The following is a 26,129-nucleotide window of genomic DNA, read 5'->3' as shown; positions in this document are numbered from 1 at the left end:
GCTTGAAAAATACGTAATACTTTTCCAATACATAGATGATAGTGCATTTTGCCAATCTTGACAACAAAAATTTTATTACTAGTAATAGGAGGAACTAAAATCCAGTACAGTGATAAGCCAAACACTGGAAATTTCTAAAACTGAAAACTAATTATTCACTCTTTAGATAAGGAACCCATTCTTTTTTTTCTTCTACTTTTTTAATAACAACTAACCAGGATCCCTATCCCAGTCTCAGTAATCTTTTAGACCTCAAACATTCATCTTTTTGGGGCCTACCAGGTATGGGAACTGGCATCTCTAAGTACACGTTGGTTACCAATTGATTTTTTGGTTTTAAAGGGAAGTGATTAGTTACAGCTTACTTTAGTAATCCAGCTTTTACTTCCATGATTAATATCAGTCTTTCAGAGAGTACTTTTAAATACCATTCACTGAATGAATTTCGGTAATTCAAAAAGTGGTTTTTCATCTTTCCTTTTAAATTTTTAGAGGGGGAGGAAAAAAGAGACAAGATTCGAGCTTAAAAAAACATTCTCCTTCACACTGTCTGAAGAGAGCTCTGTAAAATGATTTTGCTGCTTAATATGCATAGCTCATTAAAGGCTTCTGTTTACCTTGATGTTTCCTTGTAGACAGTGCTCTATATCTTTGCCAGAGGGATCATCAGAGAAGAGTGCAAATCCTGACTGAGCTGGTTTCCTCATTCCTGTATCCTGGTTCAGAGTGTTCAGAAATTCATCCACTGTGGTAGAGGCATCAAATCCAACAACCTAGAAAAGTACCTCAAATCTATTTTGCTACCAAGCATTAAAAAAAAAAATAAAATCCAAGCAAAGATTCTGAAAAATGAGAATACCTCCAGAACATAAGACCCTTTGAATAACCATTCCCTTTGAATAACAGTGTCATTGAAACTTACAAATTGGTCATATGGTTGTCCTTTAGAGTAGGTATTTTTGAGCAATGTATAAATAAATAACAAGCAGTTATTCCTTTTTTCTTTTCCTTCAAATTTCAGTCTGGAAACTTTTTAGAGTGATTTAAATACATGTTGATTTTTCTCTTTTACTGGGCATACAGCAAGTAACCAAGAAAATTTTAGAAGGGAATAAGAAAAACAGTTTGTTTTTCTGTTGCCTGAAATAGAGATTATTCAAAATAGTTTTGACTTAATATAGAAAGTCACCATCTTGTAATCTTCTGCGTTCTTAAAAACCCAGGGAAAGCTTTCTTACAGACTTTGACTGATGAATGCCCAAAAGAGTTAAGAATGAAACTGTGTTTTTTCTGTAACAAATAGGGTTATCCTTCATACAGCTAATGGGAGTTACAGCTGCATTTCTGTTCATTTAAGCTTTAAGGTATCTCATGAGAGGAAATGGAATTTAATACCCTTCTCTTTTCTTTAGTTGAATTCATTCATCCAGTTTCATCTAGTTGTGAAGTCAAATAAGCAATGGATGTCTCATTTGTAAGTGTTTTTAATATCTTAATTTCTTTTAAAGATTTTATCCTGAACAATTACTCTTCATTGATCAAACCTGACTCATGTATTTGTACTTTGTGCCCTGTGTTAGTAATGGCATCAGGATTAAACTTGAAACATATTTAGCTTAACACTTAAAACTCTATTTCTCTATTCACTAAATATGGTTGGGAGGGCCTTGATTTTCTGGTCTATTTGATGTTACCTGGTAGATGCCATTCATGAAATGAACTGGAATACTAAAGGGTAGTGAATGGTGGTAAGGGTTTCTTAGAAGAGTTGAAAGGATTTCCATTCGGGAAGGCCTGGCTTCTCGGTCTCCATTCTGCTGGGTACGTTCCACACATCGCTGGCAATATATTGCGTATTTCCCAAATTCAGTTCTATGGCAGAAAAAGAAATTAGGCAATTCTTGGGAACTACTTGAAAGGACAGCAAACTGAGTAAATCTCTCTGGAGATGTGAGATGGGAGGAGTGTTTAGGTCTCACAGCAAGATTTCCAGCATTTTTCCCCAGGGATTTTTAAGGAGAGTGAAAGAGATGAACAGAATTGTGTGAAAGGTGAACGTGGCTCAGAGTATTTTGTGTAACTGCCACAGACTTGGGCCTTTGTGCCTTAGCAACATGCAGTCATAATTCCATTGCAAAATGCTTTTCAAAACAAAGGAGCTTTTCCAATTGATGCAGAAAAAGAACACACTCTACTCAAATTTATTATAAAATGTATGTCAGAAGATAAAAATTACACGTATATCAAATGAAAGATTGAAAATAAGGCACTTAAAGAAGACTAGTCAACAAGCAGGCTAAAAATACTCAGGCATACCTAGAATCTGCATTCTTCTTTAAATGAAGCTTAAGAAGCCAAAGGAATGGGTGCTGGGGCAGAAACAGTCCAATGCAGAGAGCCAAGAGCTGCAAGCCCTGGACAGAAGGAAGAGATTTACTGTTTTAAACATCTTACAAAGTAAAACTTCCTGTTTGGCTCTTGGTCAGCAGAGCAACTTGCTGTGCCAAGGCAAGTATAACACAACTGTAAATAGGAAGGAAAAAAAAAAAACAGAGAAAAAGCTGAGTAAATGTGTGTCACCTCACTGGAAGGGCAAAGTGCTCTCTCTTTACTTTTACTTGTGTACAGCATCTTTCTTTTAGGCCTGGGAATGTGGAGGCAAATCAGTTTGTACAAAAAGCCAACTGCAGGAAAAATGAATTCTAAGGCTACAATGCCAACCGTGATTGAGTTAATGATTTAAGACCTTAAAAAATTTGTAAGGCTACAAATGTTCTACTGAACAGGTTAACCCTTAAATATCATACCATATAATTATGATGGCAACAGTTTATTTATCTGTATTGTAGTGATGGCTTCACCTGAGTTTAAAAATATCAAAAATTTATTATATATATAAAATTTATATTAAAAAAATGCGTTATTGAATTTCATCAGCCATATGTAATTCAGCGTATGCTGACATGAATATGCTACATGTTCTGTGGAACGTTTGTGGGTGTCTTAGTGATGCACACATACTGTCCATATCCCAAATATGGGATTTTTCTAGATATTAGGTGTGCCAGCTAGTCATGTGCTACCTTCTGTAACAAGTCAAGAGAAGAACATGGCCAGTACAAAAGCCTTTAAGCGATAATTTCCTTTCTCATCTTCTGATTCATCTCCTAGTTCCATAGGTATGACTATGTCACATGCCCTATTCCAGGTCTGCTAGTTCTACGTGGATTCTAACTATCCATTTTCCTTTCACTTAATAGTTACATATATAAGATACCAGTCAGTAACTGACAGTGGACTAAGGTGGAGAGTGTTAAATATATATTCATGATCTAGCAAGCAGAATGCATGCAGGACAGCATGAGAAAGTAAGAGGTGACATGTGTCAGAAAAACTGAACATATCTGAGATTCCACAGCATATTGCAACAGCTTTTCTTCATACTTATGCTGTGCAGACATCTGGTTTTGCCCACCAAACTTCCTGAGGCAGCACCAATCAAAGGAAGGATGCAGTAAAAGAGAATTAGGTTCCACATGCTGCCTTAATGTTTGATGATAGCCTACACTGTATGCTGAGCCTTTAAAAAGAGCACAGGCATAGATATACCCTGTCATCAGATGTGAGTACTTTCCATGAAGCATAGCGTGAGCTTTGTTTCAGACACAGTAGTAATAAGATAGTTCTGGTTTTTATATGATTTTATGCAGATGCTACAGAAGTACAGATCCCCTTTGCCATTCCAAACATACTGTGTAATTCCTTCACTGCTGTTGAAATACCTGTATCGGTCCTGTCTGGTTCTGTGGATGTCGACGTCTGGTCTGTTTAATGAGCTGGCAACAGATCTCATTTTGAAGTTCAGGATGTGTGAGGCAGATTTGCAAAGCACTTTGGGCCAAAGATACGTGGTAGTCAATGGCAGGAGAGTCAACTGCAGCATTTATAAATAACTGGCAGGTCTAGAAATAAAACAGTAAGCAAGTGAGTTTTCGTACAGGGAGCTCCAACCAATCCTGCAGACATTCTGCATAACAAAAATGTGCTATAATTGAAGTCATAGGTCATCAGTTAGAGAGGTGAAAAAAGGGGCCAGAATCGATGAAAAGCTATAGTTTTTCAAAAGGATAAAAGCAACACCAGTGTATGCTGGTAGGTGTAGCAGCAGTTATGGCAAAAAGGAAATTTAAGGACGGGCATAAACACAGCCTACCCCCGTTAAACTGCAAGGTGGACAGTTTGCAATGACAGGCAGTGTAAAACACTTGTGCAAGGACTGAGAACAACACAGGGGAATGAATATACACAAATTAGAAAACCAGGACTCAGAGCCATTTGTTTAACTTGTTAGCTTTCACTGGTGTTTTTACTGTGGGTTCATATAAACTTCCCACCTCCTCTTCTGTCTTAGGAAATTCAGGCATTTATCATTTATAAGGCAGCTTATGTGATCACATACTCCACTTAGTCTGTATTATAGTTCTCATAGTCGTGAAAACTAATTTCATTTATTAGAACAGTTCCCTAAAGATGAATTTTTAAAATATACAAGCAAAATATGAGAAATGAATGGAGAACTAATATATTTCTAGCCTATCTGAAAATATGTGGATGCACGGGACTTATTTTATCAGCAATAGAATAACATAATTTTCTGTTTCTAAATGAGTTCCTTGCTTGACTTTTAAACTGATTTTTAGCAAAGCTTTTAGTAAAGGTTATACACATCATCTCTTATTTGATGTAGGTCTGAAATATATTTCAGAAAGAGTTTGCCAAATAGATATCAATTTATTTTTATTGGAGAAGTACATTCCCTTTTAATTTTCATGCTGCAAGACTGCACAAAATAAAATGGATGTACTTTTATGTGCTTCAGACATCTCAGACAAATAAGCTGGAAAGCTTGCTTACAAATGGCTGTGACTTAACATATGGTACTTGTCTTGAATTCTTTTCTGGATCCTAACCATTACATCAAAATTCTTAAGAAAGTTCATGCTGCAGGGAATTTGGTCTTTTGACTTCTGTAAGCTCTGTGGAGAAAGTTCACTTATCCAAGCACCGTGCCTTCCAAACTGTGATTTATTTCACATTATGCAGACTAGCAGTAATTTGTTTTGTTTCTGAAATATACTTTCTTTATAGCTGGGGCATGAGTTAATTTTTAGAGGTGGTTTACCCGACTAAGAGCAGGAGAGAGGAGAAAGAAGGTAAATGGAATTGCAGTTTCACTCTTTGCAGAGACACTCTTCCTCCTAGTTCTCAGACACCAATCTGGCCTTTCATTGGGAAACATCCAAAATCTTATGTGCATACAAAAACATTCAGGAAACAAACTGAAGCAAACTTATAAGTAAACGAGTTTTTACCTTAAATAATTTAATGGCTTCGGTTTGTAAGGCTTCTGATGGCAGAGTTGTGAGAGGGCAAGTAATTCCTTCTTTGCTATGGCAAAGGGTAGGATGTCTCCAAATCTGAGAAGCTAAACAGATAAATTATGTTTTCTGCAATTAATTCAGTACAGCAACGTCAGTTTTTTTACAGTCACCTCCCTCTCCCTGCACACTCTCACTTTGTTCTTACCTACACAGCGGGGCCAAGGAGTCTCAGTGAGGTGAAGCTTTTAAGATATTAAATCAGTTTTACTGCTTCACCTTATGTTGGTAATGGGACCTGGCTTCTAAATTTTAGTAGTTGTACCTCAAATAGCAATAACGAGTGTGTGGCATTGCTGGCTTCTGCTGCTAACTGTGAGACTATACAAAATCATGAAAGAGATTTAGTGTGATAAATAATTGTATGAGTAGGAGTTTGAGAGACGAATCCTAAATTCAATGGCATAGATGTGAGAATGTCTGTGACTTCTGCTTGAACAGTCAGAATTTGAAAACTTCTTGCAGATCTAACAAGCACAAGGAAATATTATGCACTGCTTTTTAAAAATGGAGCAAAGTGGTGATGTTCTGATTCTTCTGATGAGTGTTAGCACTGGTTTCCCTTTGGAGTTTCTACTTACTCTATCCACAGCAGCTCAGGATGCGGCAGATAGCCATTCCTGTAGGAATTAGTGTAACATCGATGTGGACTGCACCCGGAGATGTTAAGAAGGTGCTGGAACCTTGCTTCTAGCACAGACATATTGATGGGTATTTCCCACAGAACAGACTGCTGCGCTCAGAAGTGAAACAGTTGCCCTTGCTAAATGGAGTAGGCCAGAAGTGTGAACTCTGAAACTTTCCTGAATAAAACTGCATATTACACACATATAAGGAAAACTCTGTAATGAGGTCTGTGGTCTTATTTTAGAAAGCGTGTTTCTCATGTAGCACAAGAGATCAGCACTCTGAAATGCAGTTTCAAAAATTCCTAGTAGTGTTTAAGACCCCAACTGTATCAAAGTGGAAACTGGGCACCTGTTAAATTTTCTAAATTATTATCATCTGTTCTGCAAATACTGTACTACGTTTTGACCTGAAGTAGAAATTCCATTCCCAATAGTTTCAACCATTTATAGAAACAAGGCTTTGGTAGTTGTATTTTTTTTTCTTGTGTAGGCATAGACCTGCTATTGATTATACTGATAGCATTTTAGATAACAGATTCAAAGCCCAATAGCTCCTCTTCGAAGTATTCTACAGGGTAAGTTAAGGTCAGTGGTCAGAGCAAGTGGTTCTGCCGGCATAGGAAAGAAAATCAGCACAAAAGTAAGCTGAGCAAAAAGGTTAACTGACCTGCTATGTACAGACCAAAGAAATCAGGCACTATAAAAGTGCATTAAAAGTTCCTAGAAGTATGCCTAAAACTATTATTTGTATGGTTTTTATTAAAAAAAGGCAAAACAAAAAACAACAGCAACAAAAAACAAAAAACAAAAAACCAACCCAAAATATTCTTAGTATAATTATTCCTAAATGCTTTAGTGTTTTCTCATTGGTAAGGATTACAAGATGAGTGTGTTGAAACAAAAATAAACTTACTGGTATCACCTTCCACATTTAATAATTTGCAAATTAGTTGTTCAAACTCAGACCCGACATTTACACTGGTACTTCCAGCTGCAACTGTCAGATGATAAAGCCATGTGTCCTAAAGTAGAAAAACACACAGCAACTCATTCATTCCACCAAATTTTTAAGAACATTAAAAAAAAAAAAAAAGAATGCACATCAAGTTTCACAGGAATTAAGTCACAAATTGAATCCGCTTTGAAGCTTTGTTGGAAGGAGCTTTTTCATAAAGATTTTGTTCTCAACTTCAAACGTTGCCATACCCTCCTTTTGAAGCCCAAAGGGGTTGGCCTTCCTTAAACAGTTGTGCTCGTGGCCACTCTATGTTGCAAGTATGAAGTACAGAAAATTGGACACGGCTGTGTTCTGAAGCCTTTTACCCTCAGAAATCAGAAAGCTAAAAATATAATGTGCCTTCTTATCACTGCCAGATCCTTCTAATGCAGGGAGTTAGGTCAACAAACAAACCGAGATCTGTAAGGCTTCTTAAGAATGATACAGCAGCAATAATGTTTTTCACTGTATCTCTCATTTCTCTTATGGCAGTCTTCCCTACTGTTAGTCCAAACAGTGAAAATGGGTAACCCAGAACTTCTCAGGAAACTTTGCTAAAGTCTGTTTACAGGTTAGTGTAATGTGAGTGAAATTCTCCATTTACAGCATATTTGGTATTCTGCACCATCTTTTCATGTAGGTAAGCCTGCACATTTTGGTTATTTCAAAAGGGATTACTTATGACAGCCCTGCAAAGACAACCTTATGTACTGTGAATCACTCTCCCCCTCCTCTTTAGGAATGGTTCATATCACAGCATCACAGTCATAGGCAAGTTACTGAAATGTAATAAAAAAGTCCTTTCTTCATTACCTTCTCATGTTTGGATCCTATAAGAAGGTAAGTGGGTCCTTGATCTTTAGGATGGATAACAACAGTGTAATGTGTTGATAACAAACTACGACCACTAGCTTCATAATCTTCATCAGAGTCACAGGATCTATCAACTTCTTCAACCTTAGCCTCAAAGAGCTTGATTTGACCAAGAGGAAACTAAAAGTAAACATTAGAAGTGGTTAGAAAGCAAGTGTTTCCTTCAGTGCATATTCCACAAGCAGAAAAAAGACAACCCAAACATAAGACTACCATTAGTGTTCATGTATTTCATTTTCACTTCTGTCAGGTAATGCCAGATAAATAAGCTGTTGCTGACAACAGAAACTGGATAATGTGTGCCAAACTCTGAAACTGAGAACTTTTAAAATTCCTTTCCAGGTCTGCCTCTGTATCTAGTTAATGTAATAAATGCCTGTTAAGGAAAGAGAAGGAGGTTTTCAGAGTTTCCAGACCTGCTTCCAAGTAAAAATTTCTTGGGTAAAGCCTAAAGACTTAATTATGGCTTTGTCGTTTCAAAGGACAGTAGCATAGTGTTGAAGTATCTGTTTGGTTCATACTATAAATTCCTAGTTTGTTTCACTCTTCAGTCTAATAGACCAGAATTAGTTGTATGCATAGTTATATAAAAAGCCATTCAGGAGGAAATTTTCCTGCAAGTAATTATTTCATACTTAGCAACAGCAGGAAGCCATGACAAACAGAAAAGCATCTTCACAAGCAGGTGACAGGACTGGCAGAGGCTGACAGTCCTTACTGGTGGTTTTACGCAAAGGTTCCTCCTCTTCCATTGCATTATTGCACTTTCTCTAGCTGTTCAGACCATGATGTTCAAAAGATTCTTGTATTTAATGTTATACAGAAGGAGCCTTGATTATTGTTTCTGTATTGTTTAGTAATATTTAGTGATCTGTTACAAAGAAAGAGGCATTTCCCTTTGGTAAAATGATGGCTAGGCTTCTTCTCTGTGACACATTCCAGTGTAAGCTTGAAGTGGCCTTAAAATATCAATAACAGTGCAAAGCAGATGAGGCTGACTCAGCTTCTCAACAATGTGCTTAGAAAATGAAAATGTAATCTTGGAGAGTAGCTGGCAAGCTTGACTCAGCCTTGAGTGGGTTTCATGAATAGTGGTTTGGTAAAGTAAGCAGTTAATATAGTTACTTTGAAGAGAACATCACGTAGTGGTGGATCATTAGTCCAGTGCTCTCACTAGTAAATATGTTTCTAATTAGCAATTTGCTTAATATTAGAAATGAACTAGCTCTGGGAAACTTTTCACATATGATATTTGTATGGGAGATCACAATGTGAACCACTGATTGATCAGCTGAGGCAAGTGTGGGGTCAGCTGTGGGAGCACAGGTGAAAGTTATGTAGCTGTGCTCCCTGGAGGGGTGGAGTTCAACTCCACCTCCTCTGAGACCTCATTTAAGGGCTGACCCTCACTGAGGCAGCATCTCTTGGAGATCGCTCACCAGGGAGGATCGCCTCAGCTCTGGTGAGTTTCCTTTTCCTTATATCTTCTGTATTTCTACCATTTTGCTTGTAATTGCTATTCTTGTTAATACCAGCATAGTTACTGCCAATGCAATATTTTAAAAGACATTCTGCTTACAAAAGCTAAATTCTTATTCTATTACAAGTTAGTGAATTAGTTTCAATTTTGCTTTCAAAGAGGGAGCAAAATCAATGTGACACACATACTAACGTGAAGCCAGCAAGATTGCTAAAGAGTCAAAATCCTCGAAAGTACCAGTGTGCAAATTCATGGTAGCAGAGATTTCTTCATAACAGAAAAATGTAATAAAAAAGTCTCTTTAGGATGAGCTACAAAGGCTAGCAAAAAGGAAGACTAGTCAATCAGTCAGCATCCCACTTTGGCTAAGGATAAGAAGATACAGGATGTATATCAGGTTCCATAGAAGAAACAGTACCAATGGATGTGCCCATAAAACAGTCTGTTAAATGGGTGCCTTCCCAGTTGAGTATCTGTTAAGTCTAAATGTCTGATAATTAAGATTAAATGGTCATATGCTATCCAGACAAATCTTATGTTAATAAAGTAAAAACTTAGCATTTTAGCTGAGGAAACAAGTACCTTATCTTCTTGATTACGGAAGTAATAGAGAGTTTTTCCAACAAGGGTACACCAAACTCTTTTGGAGTATCCATGTTTAACCTGAAATAACAAACCATTAAGTACAAGCACAGTCAGAAAAAGTACAGACTACATTTCACAGTCTCTGGAGTTAGCTGGTATTGGGAATAAATGACTTAATTCAAATTACTCTCCACATTACTAGACAAATAATTAAAAATGCATAGCACTGTTAAAGGTATAAGATTTAAAGCACTTGGTCCAAAGCCCACTAAAGCCGTGTGAGTTTTTCATTTCATCAGGCCTGTGGTAATGGAAGCAGAGGAAATGGAAGAACCAAAAGAGAACAATTCCTTTTATGTAATGTTCTTATTATCTTGAAATAACATTTCTCAATGAATAATACTGAATAATGAGCACTCTACTGATATAAGTTAGGTCAATTAACTACTGCAACTTATGCATTTGTCAAAGTACTGTGTTAAACTAGGATACCTCTAGACTGCAAATGGAATACCCAACATCTTTTAGTGAATTAAAAAAATGAAAAGAAAAAAAAAAAAAAACAAAACAAAAAACTAAATCTTAAACAACCAGAAGTAGGTGGATTGGAGTCCTGGCATGCTCACTCTGAAAAGAATTAGAAAAGCTAATACATGTCTGTTTTGCTTGCATTTATTTTACCGTAGTGCCATTTTCATCTAGATATTATTAATAAAATAAGGCACATTTGGAGAAGAAAGGTGTTCTTACCTTTGTAAGTAATCCTTTCATGGTTGGCTTGATTTCAGGCTGTATAAAAAGTGGACTAGCAGCCTGTATTTTAAGAACATTCTGTAGTACTTTGATCCATTCTTCTAAGATATTTGGAGAATCTGCAGTCAGGTAGTATGTTCGTTTTTCTGTGGTAAGCTATGAAGTAGCAGAAGAGTCTTAAGCTTTAAGAATATTGTGTTTCACCCCGTGGTTTGGGGGTTTTAACAAATACTACTCAATGTAGCCTCACAACTTTGGAGTGTTATTTCTCCCAAAGTATTTTTCTTTAAAAAAAGGTTCAATGGCCAGGTAGACCAGGCAGAGCTATGATTTCTGAGACTTCTGAAAAGCTTTAGGATTGCTGAATTGTTAAATTTTAATTTTCTAATTTCAAACAAACAACTCAACCCTGGTGTCTGGCCTCAAGACTGCTCTTTTTTTTACTGCATCTCATAGGTGAGAATCTGACCTTTTTAACAATACAGACAACACTGCATTCAGGCATCTCTACCCTTACTTTCCATAACTGAAATATTCTTTAGGTTTCAAGTAAAGAGCACTAATTAATTCTGAGTCCACATGTGGACTTCCAGTCCAACAGAGATTGAGATGTTTTGGCAATGCTGGAAATAAGGACCCAAAAAAGAGAAAAGTAGGCACCTGGATTGTTTGTTTCCCATCACCCCTTTCAATGTGGCTAGATGCATTTAACTCAATTTGACCTTGAGGCTTTCGAATTACATCACTCTGTATGGAAAGAATGGAAAAAAATATATTTTAGATGTATTAACAAATAGCAATAATTAATTATAGAACTTGTTTAATACTTCCTATCTAAACACTGAGGACCTTGTATGCCTCTTAAGGAATTGAGTCCTGACTTGCTTCCTTACAACTGACACACTAGGAATGCATTTGTTTTCCTTCCAGTGGTCCTAGATTCTCAGAAAAACAATCTAATATAGAATGGCAAATAAGTGACACTTATTTGTGTACTTACTGGAGATTTGTAGTATAGTAATTCACCTCCTTTAAGCACAAACCACCGTCGTTTCCAAGTCTTCACTTTGCCACTCATTTTTAACAGATAGCCAGATTTTTCCAAAGGTTCCTGATTATTTAGAAGTTGGATAAAAAGTAGTTAAGTATGCTGATGTTTCTATATCCCTCAGAGAAATTGTATAGATAACACACACAGACATTTTAATAGCTTAAAAGCATGCTAAAAAAAAAAAAAAAAGTATTTTACGAGAATTTTGTTCCAAGGACAACACTTTTACAAGCATCAATTAAGAACAATGCCATGCATATGGGATAACTAATTAATATCCCTACTTACAGTTATAGTACATGAAGGAGAATAAGTGATTTGCCCAGAACTATACAAGGGAATGAAGAACATAATGATTCCTGATTTGACTCTCATTACTTATATTAAACAATGAACAAATTAATATAATCTAAATATGCTTTTTTCCCCAAACTTTAGAGACTGATCTACAGAGCAGATACAATACAGTATAATTCAGAGCTCTGCAAATTCACACTTTCAGTGTGTACGCTAGTAGAACAAGAGTTCACAGTTTTGCTCAGTGAAGAAAGTTTAAAATGAATGATCTTAGTCATCAGTCAGTCAATCCACTTGTATGCCAAGACACTAACTACTAATGCAGGCCATTAAAAAAACTCACAGAGAACAACACCCTGTAATGGCTTGGTTTCTTTGATTTATCCTTCCATGCTGCTTTACTTGCAATTTCTCTAGTTTGTCTGATGTCATTTTCCTAGTATGAGGAAGCTATAGAAACAGATTACTGCACAAGGATTTTGACTAATGCCTCCAGCTACTTCAAACAATAATTTTAAGCAGATTTTATTATCCTCTATGCAACCTGATGCCAGACCTGGTTCCAAGAAAGAAACAAAGGATTGCTTAGATTGGGAAGGACCTTGAAGTTCTAACTGCCCTGCCATGGGCAGGACACCACCCTCTAGGTCAGACTGTAATAAACATCTGAAGTACTTTGAATTGTCTTATGGAGTTGTTTGCCTACTTCCATTCATGACATAGAGAGCTCAGAATAACTGTCCACTTTGTTTCAGTTACAGTTTTACATCACTGTTAAATTTTAATATTTGTACTCATAAGGCAGCCTGTGAATTGGCAAGACCAAATACAGGGATTCAGTAGCATTCTCTGAATGGAAATTTACACAGGTAAATTTCTTTACAGATCTTCAGTACTTACATTTTTTCCATTATCACTAGATGAGGAAGAGGTTTTAGGAAGTTTCTGCTCTGGCTCTGAATAGTCTGTGTCTACTGAATACGCATCAGGAGGAATAGCGTAATCACTGTCTGAGGTCACAGAAGACAGAGACACACCTGAGGTAAAAGATGTTTCTCCATATTATTCATTATGCAACAAATGAGATCAGAATATCCCTGCAGGAATATCATGGTTTTCTAATGTTGCTGTCAATATTCCACATGTTATTTTCATTTCAGAGATGGAGAACACAAACTTAGCTACACGTGTGAAATTTGCCTCGCACACAAGAACAATGCTATATTCAAATGTTTTAATTAAATCATTGAAATGGGACTTTAATGCAGTCACTAAAGAAAATTAAAGAAGTCTTCCACTGCATGAGATGACAAGAGCAAATTCTCTGCTGAGAGAACTTTTATACCTTCTTTCTGATCGCATTAAATTGTTATTTTTGAGTATGTAGCTTCTGCTGCTAGCAGTCACTGTTTTCTAGGTCTTTTGATCTACGCACTATTAAAGGTCATAGGAAGTTGCTGATGTGACAAAATATAGATTGAAAGGGGCTTCTTGTTTTAAATGTTGAGGTCACTTTTCCTTCATGACAACAGCTAGTTACTAGATTAATGCCTTAAACAGCCACCTATAATAACAGGAAAAAAAAAAAAAAGAAAAAAAAAGTGGCTCCTCTGAACTGCTTGAATAGATCTGAGCTGTGATAGCTAAGATAAAAGCCTGGAATTAAGATGTCCATGCTGTCAAATGAAGAAATTGGTTTCTAAAAACATAATGCAAACTGCCCAGTTTTCCAAGCTTCTAAGAAGTTTCATGTTCTTATGGTTTTTGCCTACCTCGTTTCATAGCCCGAGGACTACCTGGTCCACTTCTGCCTCGAGAATCGGACTCAGAAGTCCTTGAGCTGGACTGAGAGCTTTCTTCTTCCTCTGATCCCGACGACTCATCTATAAACGGGCTATTGCTTATTTGAGTTGCTTTCTGCAGAAATTAACACAACACTTTTTGAAATCTCATGTAAAAGCTATCGGTAAATTCTTCATACTGCTGGCTTTATGACATTCAGTGGTGCTCTTGCTTAGGCTGTGAGTTTTGGCACACAAGTATAAACACAGAACTGAATTCCTTCTGCTCTCAACCACTCCCACACTTAAAAACAGAAAACTCATGTAGGCTCAAGGCATGGGCCTTTCCAAATCACAAAAAGCTGCAAGAAAATAAACAATGCTGTGATTAGTTACTGCTGGCTATCTGCATGTAAACAGCTTTGGCACTGATACAAAGACATTTCTATACACACACACACACACACACACACCATGTGGCTCTGTTTAATAATTAACAAGCCTCTGGGAAAAAGAAAAATCAGCAAGGAACTTTAGTAAACCTGACCTTATAAGCAGCATTTTTTTTTTCCCCAGCTGTTTGTCACTTCCATTATATATGGGGCTCTATAATCAATAACCATGACCTTATTACACATCTGGCATGGTAGTATCAAACGTGAAAATTTCTTGGTAGTGTTTAAATGCCTAAAAAATGGTATTTTAAAAGGTTCTTTAAGCAGCAATACAGTTACCCCTTTCAAAGTGGTGTAGACAGGAGTTGTCATGTTCTTATATATTAGAGATGTATATAATCCAGATACGGAGTATGAAGTTAGTGAAGCAGCACCTAAACAAGAAACATATTATATAATTGCACTTTCTATGTTACCCCTCAATTTACCAAATTCTCATGTTATCTTTTGCATTGTACAGATCTCTTATTAAAAAGTAATTTCTCATTTGTTGTGGTTGTAAAATTCACAGTTATTTCAAATTTATGATGGTTTTAAGGTGTATCAGTAAGTAATAATCATCACTATTCAACACTAATTAAATTAAAAGTATAATCCTTCAATCTTGGTACCTGGTATAGAACCTTAAAAATGAAAAGGCAAAATTGTGGGCAGTATTGGTGATAGGTGGGCAGTTGGCCTAGTTGATCTTAGAGGTCATTTCCAACCTTCATGTTTCTGTGTTTCAGTCAAGAGGCAAGCTAATATGAGTGGATGATGGTGTAAAGACAATCAGTGATGTTATGGGTTTTATACAGCAGATAATGATAGTAAAAATATCTTGGATAAATATGGGACATTTGTTTCTGTCTTATAAATTACCATTAGAAGAAAGTTTTTGTTCTTGAGACAGTGAACAGTTAAACCACTTACTTTTGTTAAGAGATTCTGTGGTGAAAGCTTCAGACATCCTTAAACCAGATTTGGCTACAGCGTATATTCTGCTTTCCTAACGTAAAAGCAGAATGGATTTGATGGTAGACAGTTAAAACACAACAAATGCATTTCTTTTGCTTAGCCTCCCCACAAACTCCTAGTCTTTGTATTAGTAGCAATGTGATAATATTGTATATTAGGCCATTGATGAAGTGGTGTCATCAGTAGCAGCTGAAAAATGCATCCTTGTTTTATGTACCATAGTCACTGTACCCATAGTTTGATTCATCCTTTTTTCACACAACAGTTGCCCCATACAGGTAACTTATTAAAAATAAATAAATACTATCACTTGGGGCCAAAGTGCCTATAGCAAAATTGCTCTGGATTTCTTGTCTTAACTTATGGTATGGTATGGCTCTGTCTTGTCATCCAACAGTGAGCAGGACAGTTATAGTCAACAAAAGTCATAGAAGAGAAGCGTGAAATAAATTATCTTCACTGGTAGGAAAAATGTCTAGCATGACACTTACCCAGGAAGGAAATCGATGTAATGGTGGAGTTGGAGGTTTGTTGCTAGCAACCTTTTTTGTCATATCACAGGGTTCCTGGGCTTCAGCATCTTGTGCTTCAGTACAGTCATAGGTAAACACTCCTTCATCACAGCCAATCTCCATTTTCTCTAAAATAACTGTGTCTTCTCCGTCCACCTGATCAATGTCTGTTTCCTGAGGTCTCCATGGCCGTATCATGCTTATAGCATTTCTATTTCTACCAAACATTCTATCAGAACTCAGCTGAGGCTGGCTTAAATATTTTTTTGCCAATGATGAATTTATACTAAACACATTAGGAGTTCGTAACTTTGGAGGTGGCAAATTTGAGGGAGAATCTGATGGTGTTGTGCACTGAGAGCCTGCAGAAGTTGCTCGGGTTGGGTGTTTGTGTGCAAGAGCAGGGGTTAAAATTGGACTTGGGGTATTTGCCTCACTGGATGAGGATGAATAATCTAGCCTCTGAGACTGAAATTTCTTATTCAGTTCATCTGAAGAACTGTCTAGATCTTTCTTCTTATTTGTGAAGTCAGAGTTGCACCTTCCACCTGGATTGTTCTGACATTTTCTTTGGGACCCTTGCTGCCAGGAGTACAACCTTTTGTGCTGAGTCCTCTGAACACCCAAACTCTCTTCTTCAAATAGAGAACTACTGTCATCAGAGGCTGTCAAATACATTTCACTCCCCACTCTACTGTACCTCGCATTTTCTTCGGATGTGTGGCTTGAGAGGGTGGATGCACACCTGGATTTCAGTCCTTTGTTATCTCCTCCATCCTCGTCTGAGCTCCAGTCACTTCCAGTAGTGCAGGAGTTTTTGGACATATCACTGTCTACATCTTTGGATGAATGGCTCGTTCGCACATTCTTGTTCTGCTCTGATCCTGAGGAACTTTGTTGCAATGACTTCTGACCTTTATTGCTCTCATGTGCAGAACCAGCAGAGGTAGTTTCTAGGATATCCTTCTCTAAAAGACAAACACAAGGAGCACAAGGAAAATTATTTCAGCAAACTTGACTTCTAAAGGACTTTGTCCTTATGTCTGCAAATAGTAAATTGGCAATGATTTTAAATAACTAAGCACATTTAATTTTTTTTCAGTATTGTACATAATTGATCTTAGAAAAAAATATTATGATGATCTTTGAATGCAACTGAAGAATATTTACCAAGAAACTGTAACAGACATTACTCAGAGATCCAGCCAAGCTAACAGTGGCACACTTGTAAAGATGAGCTGTAACACTTTTAAATATGTACACACTCAGACTGATAATGAACTTGGTATCATACAAGTAGACAAAATACTAACAGAATTTCAGTTCCTGATTTTCCATGGAAACCAACTTGTAATTTTGGCACTGAAGAAGGAGAGAGTACTGCTACATACTTGTTAAATGGCTGTGCACACTTGTTGATTTTACTTTTCCACATGTGTTGGAATAAAATAACAGAATATGGGTGGCTAAATACCTAGCGTGGTTTTGCTTTCACTGTAATCCAATTCTTTTGATGAAGAGTTGCTTATTTCTTCAAATTTAGGTGATGGTTGAGGACTTCTTGCTCTGTTTGAAAAGCATCCAAAAGTCAAACTGCTCAGTCGCTGACATTCTCCAGGTTTCTTGCCTGTAGCCTCTGAACAATAGCAATTCAGAAATGCTTTGTTAATAGGTTTTGAATCGCTGCAGCCAAATGTAATAATTGCTGAAACATAATGAGAATTCTGATTCCTAGCTTAGCATTTGCTGGAAAAGCAGTTACAGATTGACAGTCCCTTAACACTGCTAAGATTGCCTACCCTATGAAGAAAGAAAAGCAAAGATCTGACAAAAGTCCTATCAAATCTTACTGCCTGCAAAGCCACTTAGATAACACAAAAATAGCCATTCACTCAGCAGAAAACAGTTGTGCTTTGCTTGCATGTCTTTTTAGGATAAAAATAAATTATTGCTTGTTTAACACTTTTATATACAGTCACTATGAAGTCAGATAATTAATACAAAAATCTTTGTGATTTTATGGAATATTTCAATTATGTGGAAACACAAATTAATGAAGTATAGTAAGATGTATACTGCATATAGAGAAAATAAGAATGAACTTGTACATTTACCTTGCAGTTTACATTGTACTGTTTTCATCTCTTTGATTTGCTTTTGGTTGATCAAGCGAAGGTTCTGATTTTCCACCTCTAACTAAAAGCACAGAAATATAATCTCATCCACTGGTGAAACACTTACTTTAAGTAAGTCATTAAATTACTTAAGATTTGCACTGCATTTCTGCTTTCCTAAGGGGAAGCTATTTCATATACTGATCTCCAGTCTGCTGTTTCCCTTAACCCCAGTATGTGCATCTGAAATTCCCTGCAATGTTAATTTGAATAACTGTGTTTACTCCGTTAAAAGCATTGCCAAATCCAAGCAAACCTGAGACTGCTTTAAAGAGCCCAAACAATTAAGAAAAAAGGAATCTGCATTGTCATGTTTCATAAAAGCAGAGGGCTAGAATTAGATGTCTGGCGCCATCTGGCAAATCCAAGAGAAAGCAGAAGAGTTAAAGGCAATGATGGTGCTAAAACCTCCTGCCATCCTGCAGCAAGGACTGAAAAAAGAAAAAAACAAAAAACCAACAGATACCAAAATGTTTACATAGAGCAGGATATCTATAGGAAGGAAAAGACCCCCACCAAGCCACTGCTATAGCCCACTACTAGGAAGGAAGAGACATTGGTTCAAGATTCTACTCTGAATTCGGAAAAGAGAAGATTTGAATCTGGGTGTCCAATACTACAGTTAAGGGAGCTATCAATTCCACTGTCCAGTATGTCACACCTTGCTACTGCTGTGAAATTACCCTGAGATTCTAAGTAAAGAGTTACAGTCATTTGTCCAAACTATTCTGAGATAATTTTAACTGAACTTAGTTGTATTTTTATTAGATGATTTTAAAAACTCCCCTTGCAGACTAATTATAAATGCTATTTCAAGTTTCCAACTTAAGAAATAATTTAATTGCTTTTTAACTGGAGTGAATGCAATTTCCAGTTAACTACAATAGAGTAAGTCTTTAATGATAACAGGCAGTTTAAAATTCTATAAATGCAAATCAAGAAAGAACAGCTACATACCAAGACCAGCAGCCTTAGGCAGGGTAGAGATGGTTATCTCACCACAACAGAGAACCAATGGAGACAGCTGGTCTCTTTTGGGAATAGAGTCAGCACCCCTGAAACTATTTATGACTAAGAGTTCAGTGGGCACTGAAAAAAAGAAAAATGAGTCCTTTTCCTGCCCTAGCAGATTTGTTCAGCTTTTGGGGGATTATTCACTCTTTAGGCATTTGTTGAAGCAAGCTAAATTTGCCACCTAATCTTCAAAAAGTGGAGATGTTGACCTGCCAGAGAGCAGTTCTAAAGGTTCTGTCCGCAAAGCGGAGCCAGATACCAGCTGTCCCAGTTGAACATCATCAGTTCAGAGATATGGAAGCTTTCATCCTTTGTGCTGTCTAATTCATTTTTCAACTTTCATGGAAGTAACTGCACCAACCAATGGAACTGGGAAGCACATTTTTGACTACGGGCAATTTTCTGCACAATAAATATTGTAGCAAGAGTTATACCTCATGGAGTTTGACTGTCACCCATTCTTTTATTTTAGCTGCTTTTTCTTCTATGATTTTTGCTTCTTGCAGTCTTATTTGCTTCTGGAAAAGAAATGATACAGCATGTTTTTCTAGTCTGCCTTAGCAGTACCTTCAGAAACAAATCCTCAAGTTTCCTTCAAGAAATCTGATCCCCTATGTTAGTTTTTAAAACAAAGATGAATAGACCCATCAAGGATGCTGCTATTTCTCTGGAAAATAGAAAACATTTCAAAGAAGGAGAAAAGGAACAACATCTTGGCTCTTTTAAAAATTACCTGTTCTTTCAAATGAAGCCAGAGCATGATTTGCAAGTGAATCAGTCATTCAAATGATGTACTCTTAATGAAAAACTCTTTAATCCAACAACAGATACAATTCTGAACTTTTCCATTCTTTATTGATCTTAATTCTTTTCCTTTTGCATAATTAAGAGTGGAATTGATGCTTTTATTTTGTAACACAGTTACTTCTAACCTGTTCTTCAAGTTGTTGCTCCAATTTCTGTATTACGTCATTTTTATCTTGAATCAGGGTCTCTAAATCTTGACATCTCTTATATAACCTGTTTTCTGATTCGCTCGTTTGAACATTAGCTGCTTTTAGTTTTTCTTCCATAACTTGAACCTATTTGGAAAGTCAAATATAAAACTTAAGAAACAATATTCCACATAAAAGGTAATAATTTAATCACCTAGATTCAAGGTAATCCTGTAAAGTTCTGAGCCTTATGTGAGAAGAAATATGCTACCCTGTTAGAAATGCCAGTGTGAGGATGCAATTGAGATATAGGAAGCCATTCTTAGGCTTATTAGTCAGTGTCTAAAAGACACTTACTTGTTAGGAGTACCCTCTGATTCCAAATCAGTATGTGAACATTTTTATTCCTACAATTTTTAGTTTCTGTCTGTCCCACAGTAAGACTAATTTTTAGGGAACACACATGTTCATAAAACATCAGCAGTAGCCATACCTGCCATTTGGAATCAAAAGTCAACTTCTGTTAAATATTTAGTCATAATCTCATCCTTTAGTTGGCAGAACTTTCACGAGAATCAGAATCAGCACAGAACAACCCTATTTAGAGACTGGATTAGGTATCCTCATTTTATGTTTTTAAAAGGCTTCCTAAAATAGGTCACTCTTCCTTTTATTTCCACTCACACATCAAAGACTAAGCACGCATCAGTGAAGAAGTTCATTACATGCATCTGTTCTGAATTTGCTCTGTTCTTTCACTTTACTGAAATGAACTGTACAGTGACCACAGGAAAGTGTGAGGCCATCTCTAGGAAGGTGAATCAACAGATGTAAAAGGAAGCTGTCTTCTCCCTTTTGAGCACTACTCAAGACAAGTAACAATTTCCTGAATTTCCCCTGGTAACTTTTGCATGCACATCAAGAGTTTCTAATTTAGGTGTACCTGCTGAAAAGCCCTCTCTGCTTGGCGGTCAGCATCCATAACTTGTCTCTCAAGCTGCTGCATCTGTAAATACATACAATCATACAGTAAAATGTCTGTGCATTCTGCCCACTGCCAGGAATACCACAGCAAAACATGTTTTTAATGGTTGGCTCTGAAAATCAAGAAGATGCGCTGTTAACAGGAGCGTAAAAACAACTAAAGAGATAAAGTGTGTGTCAAACTGAGATGATTTATGATTATAACCTTTTAAAAATATTATTAGAATTACTTTAACGAGAAATAATTAATGCAACTTTTCTTCATGGAACAATTCTGTAGGTGCTGTATGACATCCTGCTTTTTTTTCCTTGTTTCTGAGGGTGGAAATCCTTTTGATAATAACCCTGCAACTCTTCCCATGTGGTTTTATAAAGCACTAAGCTCCTTCAGTCTTTCCCAAACTAGCAAGAGAAGGGGGTACTCTGCACATGTTACAATTTGGCTGTTGATTCTTCTGAAGTTGTCAAATTTAGGTTTAATGTGCTACAAGGCCTGTCCCAGACAAGAAGGGGGTGTTCAGCAGAAAAGACACTGTGGACTCGGGGGCTGCACAGAACAAGATGTGAAAAGCCAGAGTAGAAATGGGTAAAGACAGAGACCAGAACAGCATGAGGGAGCATAGGTTGCTTTTGAGAGGCAGGAGATCCTGACCTATTACTTTATAATGATGCCTAATAAATCATTGTCTCAACCTTTGCCCTAGGCCTCTGAAACCCCCTGCATTTTACATGATTTATTTTGAAGGGTTTTCCAACAATGTGGAACATAGTAGGCAAGTAAAAAACTCTTTGTTAATATTTTGTTAAGAGCCCTCTAGTCTAATTTTGGTGAAAATAGAATTATGGCTTTAAAAAACAAAAATGGTATATTGGGTATTGAAATCATCGTATGAAGTACCTAAGGACTAGAGAATGGTTCTCAGGAAATACCTATCTAATGACCTCAGTTCATCTGAGAAGGATGAATCAAATACTTAACACTGAGACGCTTGCTAGTCAGCTTCACCATTGTTCGTAGGAAAGCGTATGATACAAATGATGGAGATGAAGACCATTTATTCTGTCTCCAGTTTATTGCTTGGTTTTGAAATAATCAGTTTCATTCTGTCCTGCTTGTACTCTAATTTCTGTCACCTTCCAGTTTCTTCCTCTTTTTACTTTTCCTTTTTTCTCTCCCCAGCTACGCTGTCAATAACACAAAGCAGTTCTGTGTACTTTTAGCACCTCATCCACACAGGGATACAGAATCATGGTTTTCCATCAGTCAAAAAAAAAAAAAAAAAAAAAAAAAAAAAAAGAAAATGGAGAAAATGATTCTTCACAAGAAAAGCTGTGACTGACCTTTTAGGACTTTCCNAAAAAAAAAAAAAGAAAAAAAAAAAAAAGAAAATGGAGAAAATGATTCTTCACAAGAAAAGCTGTGACTGACCTTTTAGGACTTTCCTCAGATGACGCAGGAACTGAAGGATATATTGTAACACCACAAAACACTGCTGATACAAATGTAACAAAGATTACACCATACACAATAGTCCCCAAAGAGCTATTTAGAAGGAACAGGGCTAAGGAAATGATTTTTGGAGTCATTCATGCTTTAACAGTGTGCACAGACTCAGAGAGATCAGCTTCCATTGTTGTTCTCTGGTCACTTGTATTTAATTCCATATTAGTATGACTTCATGTTGAGGTTTTAAATTTCAATTTAATTAACATAATTTGGAATTCTAAGATTACTTTTAATCTGCCCGTTTTTGCTTTATGTTCAAACATAAGTTTAGTTTACAAAACTCACTTTAATATTATTTTTATGACATTTCTTTTTTGTGAGTTGTGGATTCAAAAATTGGGGTTATTTCTGAATATTTGGACAGCTAACATTCCACTGCAATAAAAGCAGTATGCGAAAGAGCAGGTATTATATCAATAATGAACATCGTAAATACTCTATTGTAGTTAATAGTAATTTGTCATAATGGTTATGTTATGACAGAAGCCTCCTTCAGATATTTATTATGTGAAATTCATTGTTGCTACTCAAGTTGTTCATCAAATTTCATAGTCATGCAAATGCAGATGATTGCCATTGGTAATTTGTTTATGTCCAGTAAATACAATTGAATTCAGCTATAAGGTTACATAGCATACGTGATACATGGAAGTAAAACCTGGGAGTGCAGCTCAGCTGGCTCAGACTCAGAGCATAAGTTTGAAAACAAGAAGACTCTCTAACAGTAACTGATGACCACTGAACTACTGTATGAACCCCAAGCAGTAGCACTGCTCTTCCACACAACAACTGAAATTCTGGATAGTCCAGTGCAAGACAGACCTAAATTCCTTCCATGCTTCTACAGTGAAATTGTATGCTGTGTCTTTTCTAGGAACATATACTCTTGCACAGGCCCTGGAACACAATGATATGTTCACATAGTCTTTTGGGAGAAGGAATATAATTGGAATGGAGCTGTTGATAAGATGGGTGTAAAGCTGGAGCCAGAGAAGCTGAGAGGATGATTACTGAGAAAGATAGCATTCAGAGATTAAAAATGGAAAAAAATAAGGTTTATTTTTGCTTCTTTAAGAGTTAACTATTTCAAGAAGTTTTGTTAAGAAGCTTTGGACAATTTTACAGTCAGCTTCCTGGAAACGATTACATGTGAGCTTTGATTTGAAAAATTTCTAAAGGATCTTCAACTTATTTTAGGAGTCCTGTACAAACAAAACAGAGCAGAGCAAGCCGTATTGTTCAGCAAGCATGGAATAACATGGTTACCCAAGATAAGCACTTATGTAACAGTTCTATTGGCTAACTTTTCAATAATTTGATGCTACATAGCAATCACTAAATAAATCCTGATTTTCCCTTTACTTAGATCTTACTTGGGTTTGTTTTGCAGTATCTATTACAATAACAAAACATAATCTCCAGTCACAAATTGGTTTTGTCAGAAAAATAACAAATGAAATTGAGTATCTGTAACTTTTCTGCTATTCTAACACAAGAGAAAAATAAAATAAAATAGGAGAGCTTTAGGACTCTTAAGGTTATCAGAACTGTTGGGCAAAAAAATGGAAGTATTTCCAAGAGAAACAATTTCTCTTCACAAAGCATAGCTTTAAATCTTCCTACGTAATTTAGCAGAAGGTTTCATAACAGTGAAAGCAGTGTGTGAGTGTGTGTGTGTGTGCAAGGGGGGCAGGAGAGAGTGAGGTACGGTGAAAATACCTGAGTGGACTAATTGCTCATCATTTAAGCCAAAAACCCTGCTTTGAACTTGTCAGTTATAAGATGCATACTATAGTAAGTTCTTTCTACCTGGTGATTCCGAAGACAACTTAGATAGATAGCTTGGGAGCCTCAAATAATAAAAAAGGTAAATGCTACTTTCAGAGAACCTCAGGATGAAAAAGGCAGGTTATTGCAACCATGCCATGTCTCAAATCAAAGGCTGGTATGTTTTACAGATGCAGAAGAAAGAACTCCTGCCTATTGCAACTTGTATATTGATAACCAACTGTCTTTGTAGAGAAAATGACTTTAAAGACAGAAAAAACTGTTGAATTAGATGTCCATCCTTCTTTTAATATTCATCTATGCAAATCACCAGCATCAACAAAACCGGTATCAACAGAATTAAATGATTCTTATTAGCTGCAAAGCTAGGCATTTCTTGAATGAACTGAAGTTTATAGAGTCTCAGCAGACTCAGAGTTGGCTTCCCAGGAGAAACACATAGGTCCAGCAAGACATTAGTAACATTTGGCATATAAAATATATTTAAGCTTAATTTTCTATGTCCTGAATGGGATAACTTGAAATAACTTTCCATTTCAACAAACCTCTGGTAAGGAACATTCTTGCCATGTCCATCTATGGTTGGCTCAGTCTCTTTCCAAAATTCATTCAAGATTCAGAGGTCTCCTGTCATAAGTTACACTGGTTCTGAGTTTATACTCAAAATGTTTAAGTGCAAAGTATAAATACCTTAGACACAAAAACAAGAGTACACGCATACTGAGAGCAATATCGACACAGGTACAGAAGAAAAGACTGTCACTTTAATCCGCATTTTCTCCTTCTAAGTGTAAAAATCTTCCTGCATCTTTCAGAAAATGGGTTAGTGCATGCTGCATTCATTATTTGAATTATGGAAAAGAAAATCTATTGTTAAAAACAGATTTGTTTTTAAACTTAGTAAGGAAATAACCACTCTACATCTGAAGCTGATCAAACTCAGTTATTTTTGTTCAAGCAATGAACAGAGAAATGCCAGATGTGAATAAATACTGAATGCTTTGAAGAAACATAGCAGCAATAAAAACAAAGAGGTGTACTGCCTTGGAGGTCTGGTCACTGAAGCTCTACATGCAGTCACTTGGAATTTTGTACAATACTAAAGCAAAATACACAGTGGCTGTTTGTCAAAGTTCACACGGAAGTTTCTTGGCTGTATTCAGAAATGTTCAATGCACAGTTTTGTGCAAGTAGAGGAAAAATCGATTTTATTAGAACATCTTTACGATGTTCTAATATTCATGATGCATGAAATCATATCTACTTTTGCACTAAAAAAACACTCCACTTGTATGTGTATGTGGCTTCTCTGTAAGCCTTCCAAAGCATACTGATAAGGAGCCCATCTTCAGAAATTAAAAATGAGTTAAGCCCCAGTGTTTCCGAACCTGAAACACATGTTGTCTGTTGATTAAATGCAGAACTTCCATGACTTGAAAACAGCAGTCTGCTTTTTTTCTTGCATTTCAACTTTTCTATTCAGCCTCATCTGAAAAAAAAATCCCAAGCCATCTGCAGTCGAGAAACAGTGTTCCACATAAAAAGAAATGTAGTAAATCTGTCCATTCTGTGATTTAGTGACTTATCAGTCCTACCACATAGGGCTTACCAAAACTGAAGAAATATATAGCCTTTAAACTGGATGGAAGCAGCAATACTACACAGTGCAGCTCTTTACTTGCTTAGACTAGAAGAGATTTGATCAGAGTAAATTATTGCCATGAGCCTTAGCAGCACTGTGTGTTCCTACATAGCCACATTCATACCAGTAATGATGTCTGTAAGTGTGCAAGCTCGTATGGGAGATGCTTCTATAAATAAGTAGAGGAAATAAGAGAGGAAAAAAGACACCTACAACTGTCTTTCAAAGGACCACGCAGATGTAAACAGGTGATGAAGCAATTAGAGGCTGGAAATTT

At 36.5% G+C, this 26,129-nt stretch overlaps 1 protein-coding gene across 7 annotated transcripts in view; it reads right to left on the bottom strand.

The window, feature by feature from the left end:
• PLEKHH2 (pleckstrin homology, MyTH4 and FERM domain containing H2) overlaps nt 1-26,129 on the bottom strand; it is a 46,630-nt gene that overhangs the window by 9,215 nt on the left and 11,286 nt on the right. For 3 of the 7 annotated variants that reach the window (XR_004306785.1, XM_015857468.2, XM_015857469.2), the window contains exons 3-23: nt 20,875-20,937; nt 19,929-20,078; nt 19,431-19,514; nt 17,923-18,004; nt 17,283-17,444; nt 15,788-16,776; nt 15,252-15,327; nt 14,619-14,713; nt 13,876-14,020; nt 13,004-13,140; nt 11,756-11,866; nt 11,416-11,502; nt 10,753-10,911; nt 10,000-10,080; nt 7,878-8,057; nt 6,981-7,089; nt 5,373-5,485; nt 3,783-3,962; nt 2,317-2,414; nt 1,695-1,872; nt 618-773 (exon numbers count right to left, since the gene is read on the bottom strand). Coding sequence is in view for 6 of the 7 variants with exons in the window: in XM_015857468.2 (XP_015712954.1) it covers nt 618-773; nt 1,695-1,872; nt 2,317-2,414; nt 3,783-3,962; nt 5,373-5,485; nt 6,981-7,089; nt 7,878-8,057; nt 10,000-10,080; nt 10,753-10,911; nt 11,416-11,502; nt 11,756-11,866; nt 13,004-13,140; nt 13,876-14,020; nt 14,619-14,713; nt 15,252-15,327; nt 15,788-16,776; nt 17,283-17,444; nt 17,923-18,004; nt 19,431-19,514; nt 19,929-20,078; nt 20,875-20,937 (3,435 nt within the window). In the remaining variant the exon portion in view is untranslated. Of the gene's footprint in view, nt 1-617; nt 774-1,694; nt 1,873-2,316; nt 2,415-3,782; nt 3,963-5,372; nt 5,486-6,980; nt 7,090-7,877; nt 8,058-9,999; nt 10,081-10,752; nt 10,912-11,415; nt 11,503-11,755; nt 11,867-13,003; nt 13,141-13,875; nt 14,021-14,618; nt 14,714-15,251; nt 15,328-15,787; nt 16,777-17,282; nt 17,445-17,922; nt 18,005-18,939; nt 18,987-19,430; nt 19,515-19,928; nt 20,079-20,874; nt 20,938-22,344; nt 22,409-26,129 lie in introns of those variants that run through there. The other 4 variants (XM_015857471.2, XM_015857472.2, XM_032443872.1 and 1 more) reach the window with 4 other exon arrangements.

This window comes from Coturnix japonica, chromosome 3 (genome assembly GCF_001577835.2).
Source record: "Coturnix japonica isolate 7356 chromosome 3, Coturnix japonica 2.1, whole genome shotgun sequence".
Taxonomy (NCBI): Eukaryota; Metazoa; Chordata; class Aves; order Galliformes; family Phasianidae; genus Coturnix; species Coturnix japonica.
Note: the sequence above shows the minus strand (reverse complement) of the source record. Positions and strands in the feature narration are given on the sequence as shown.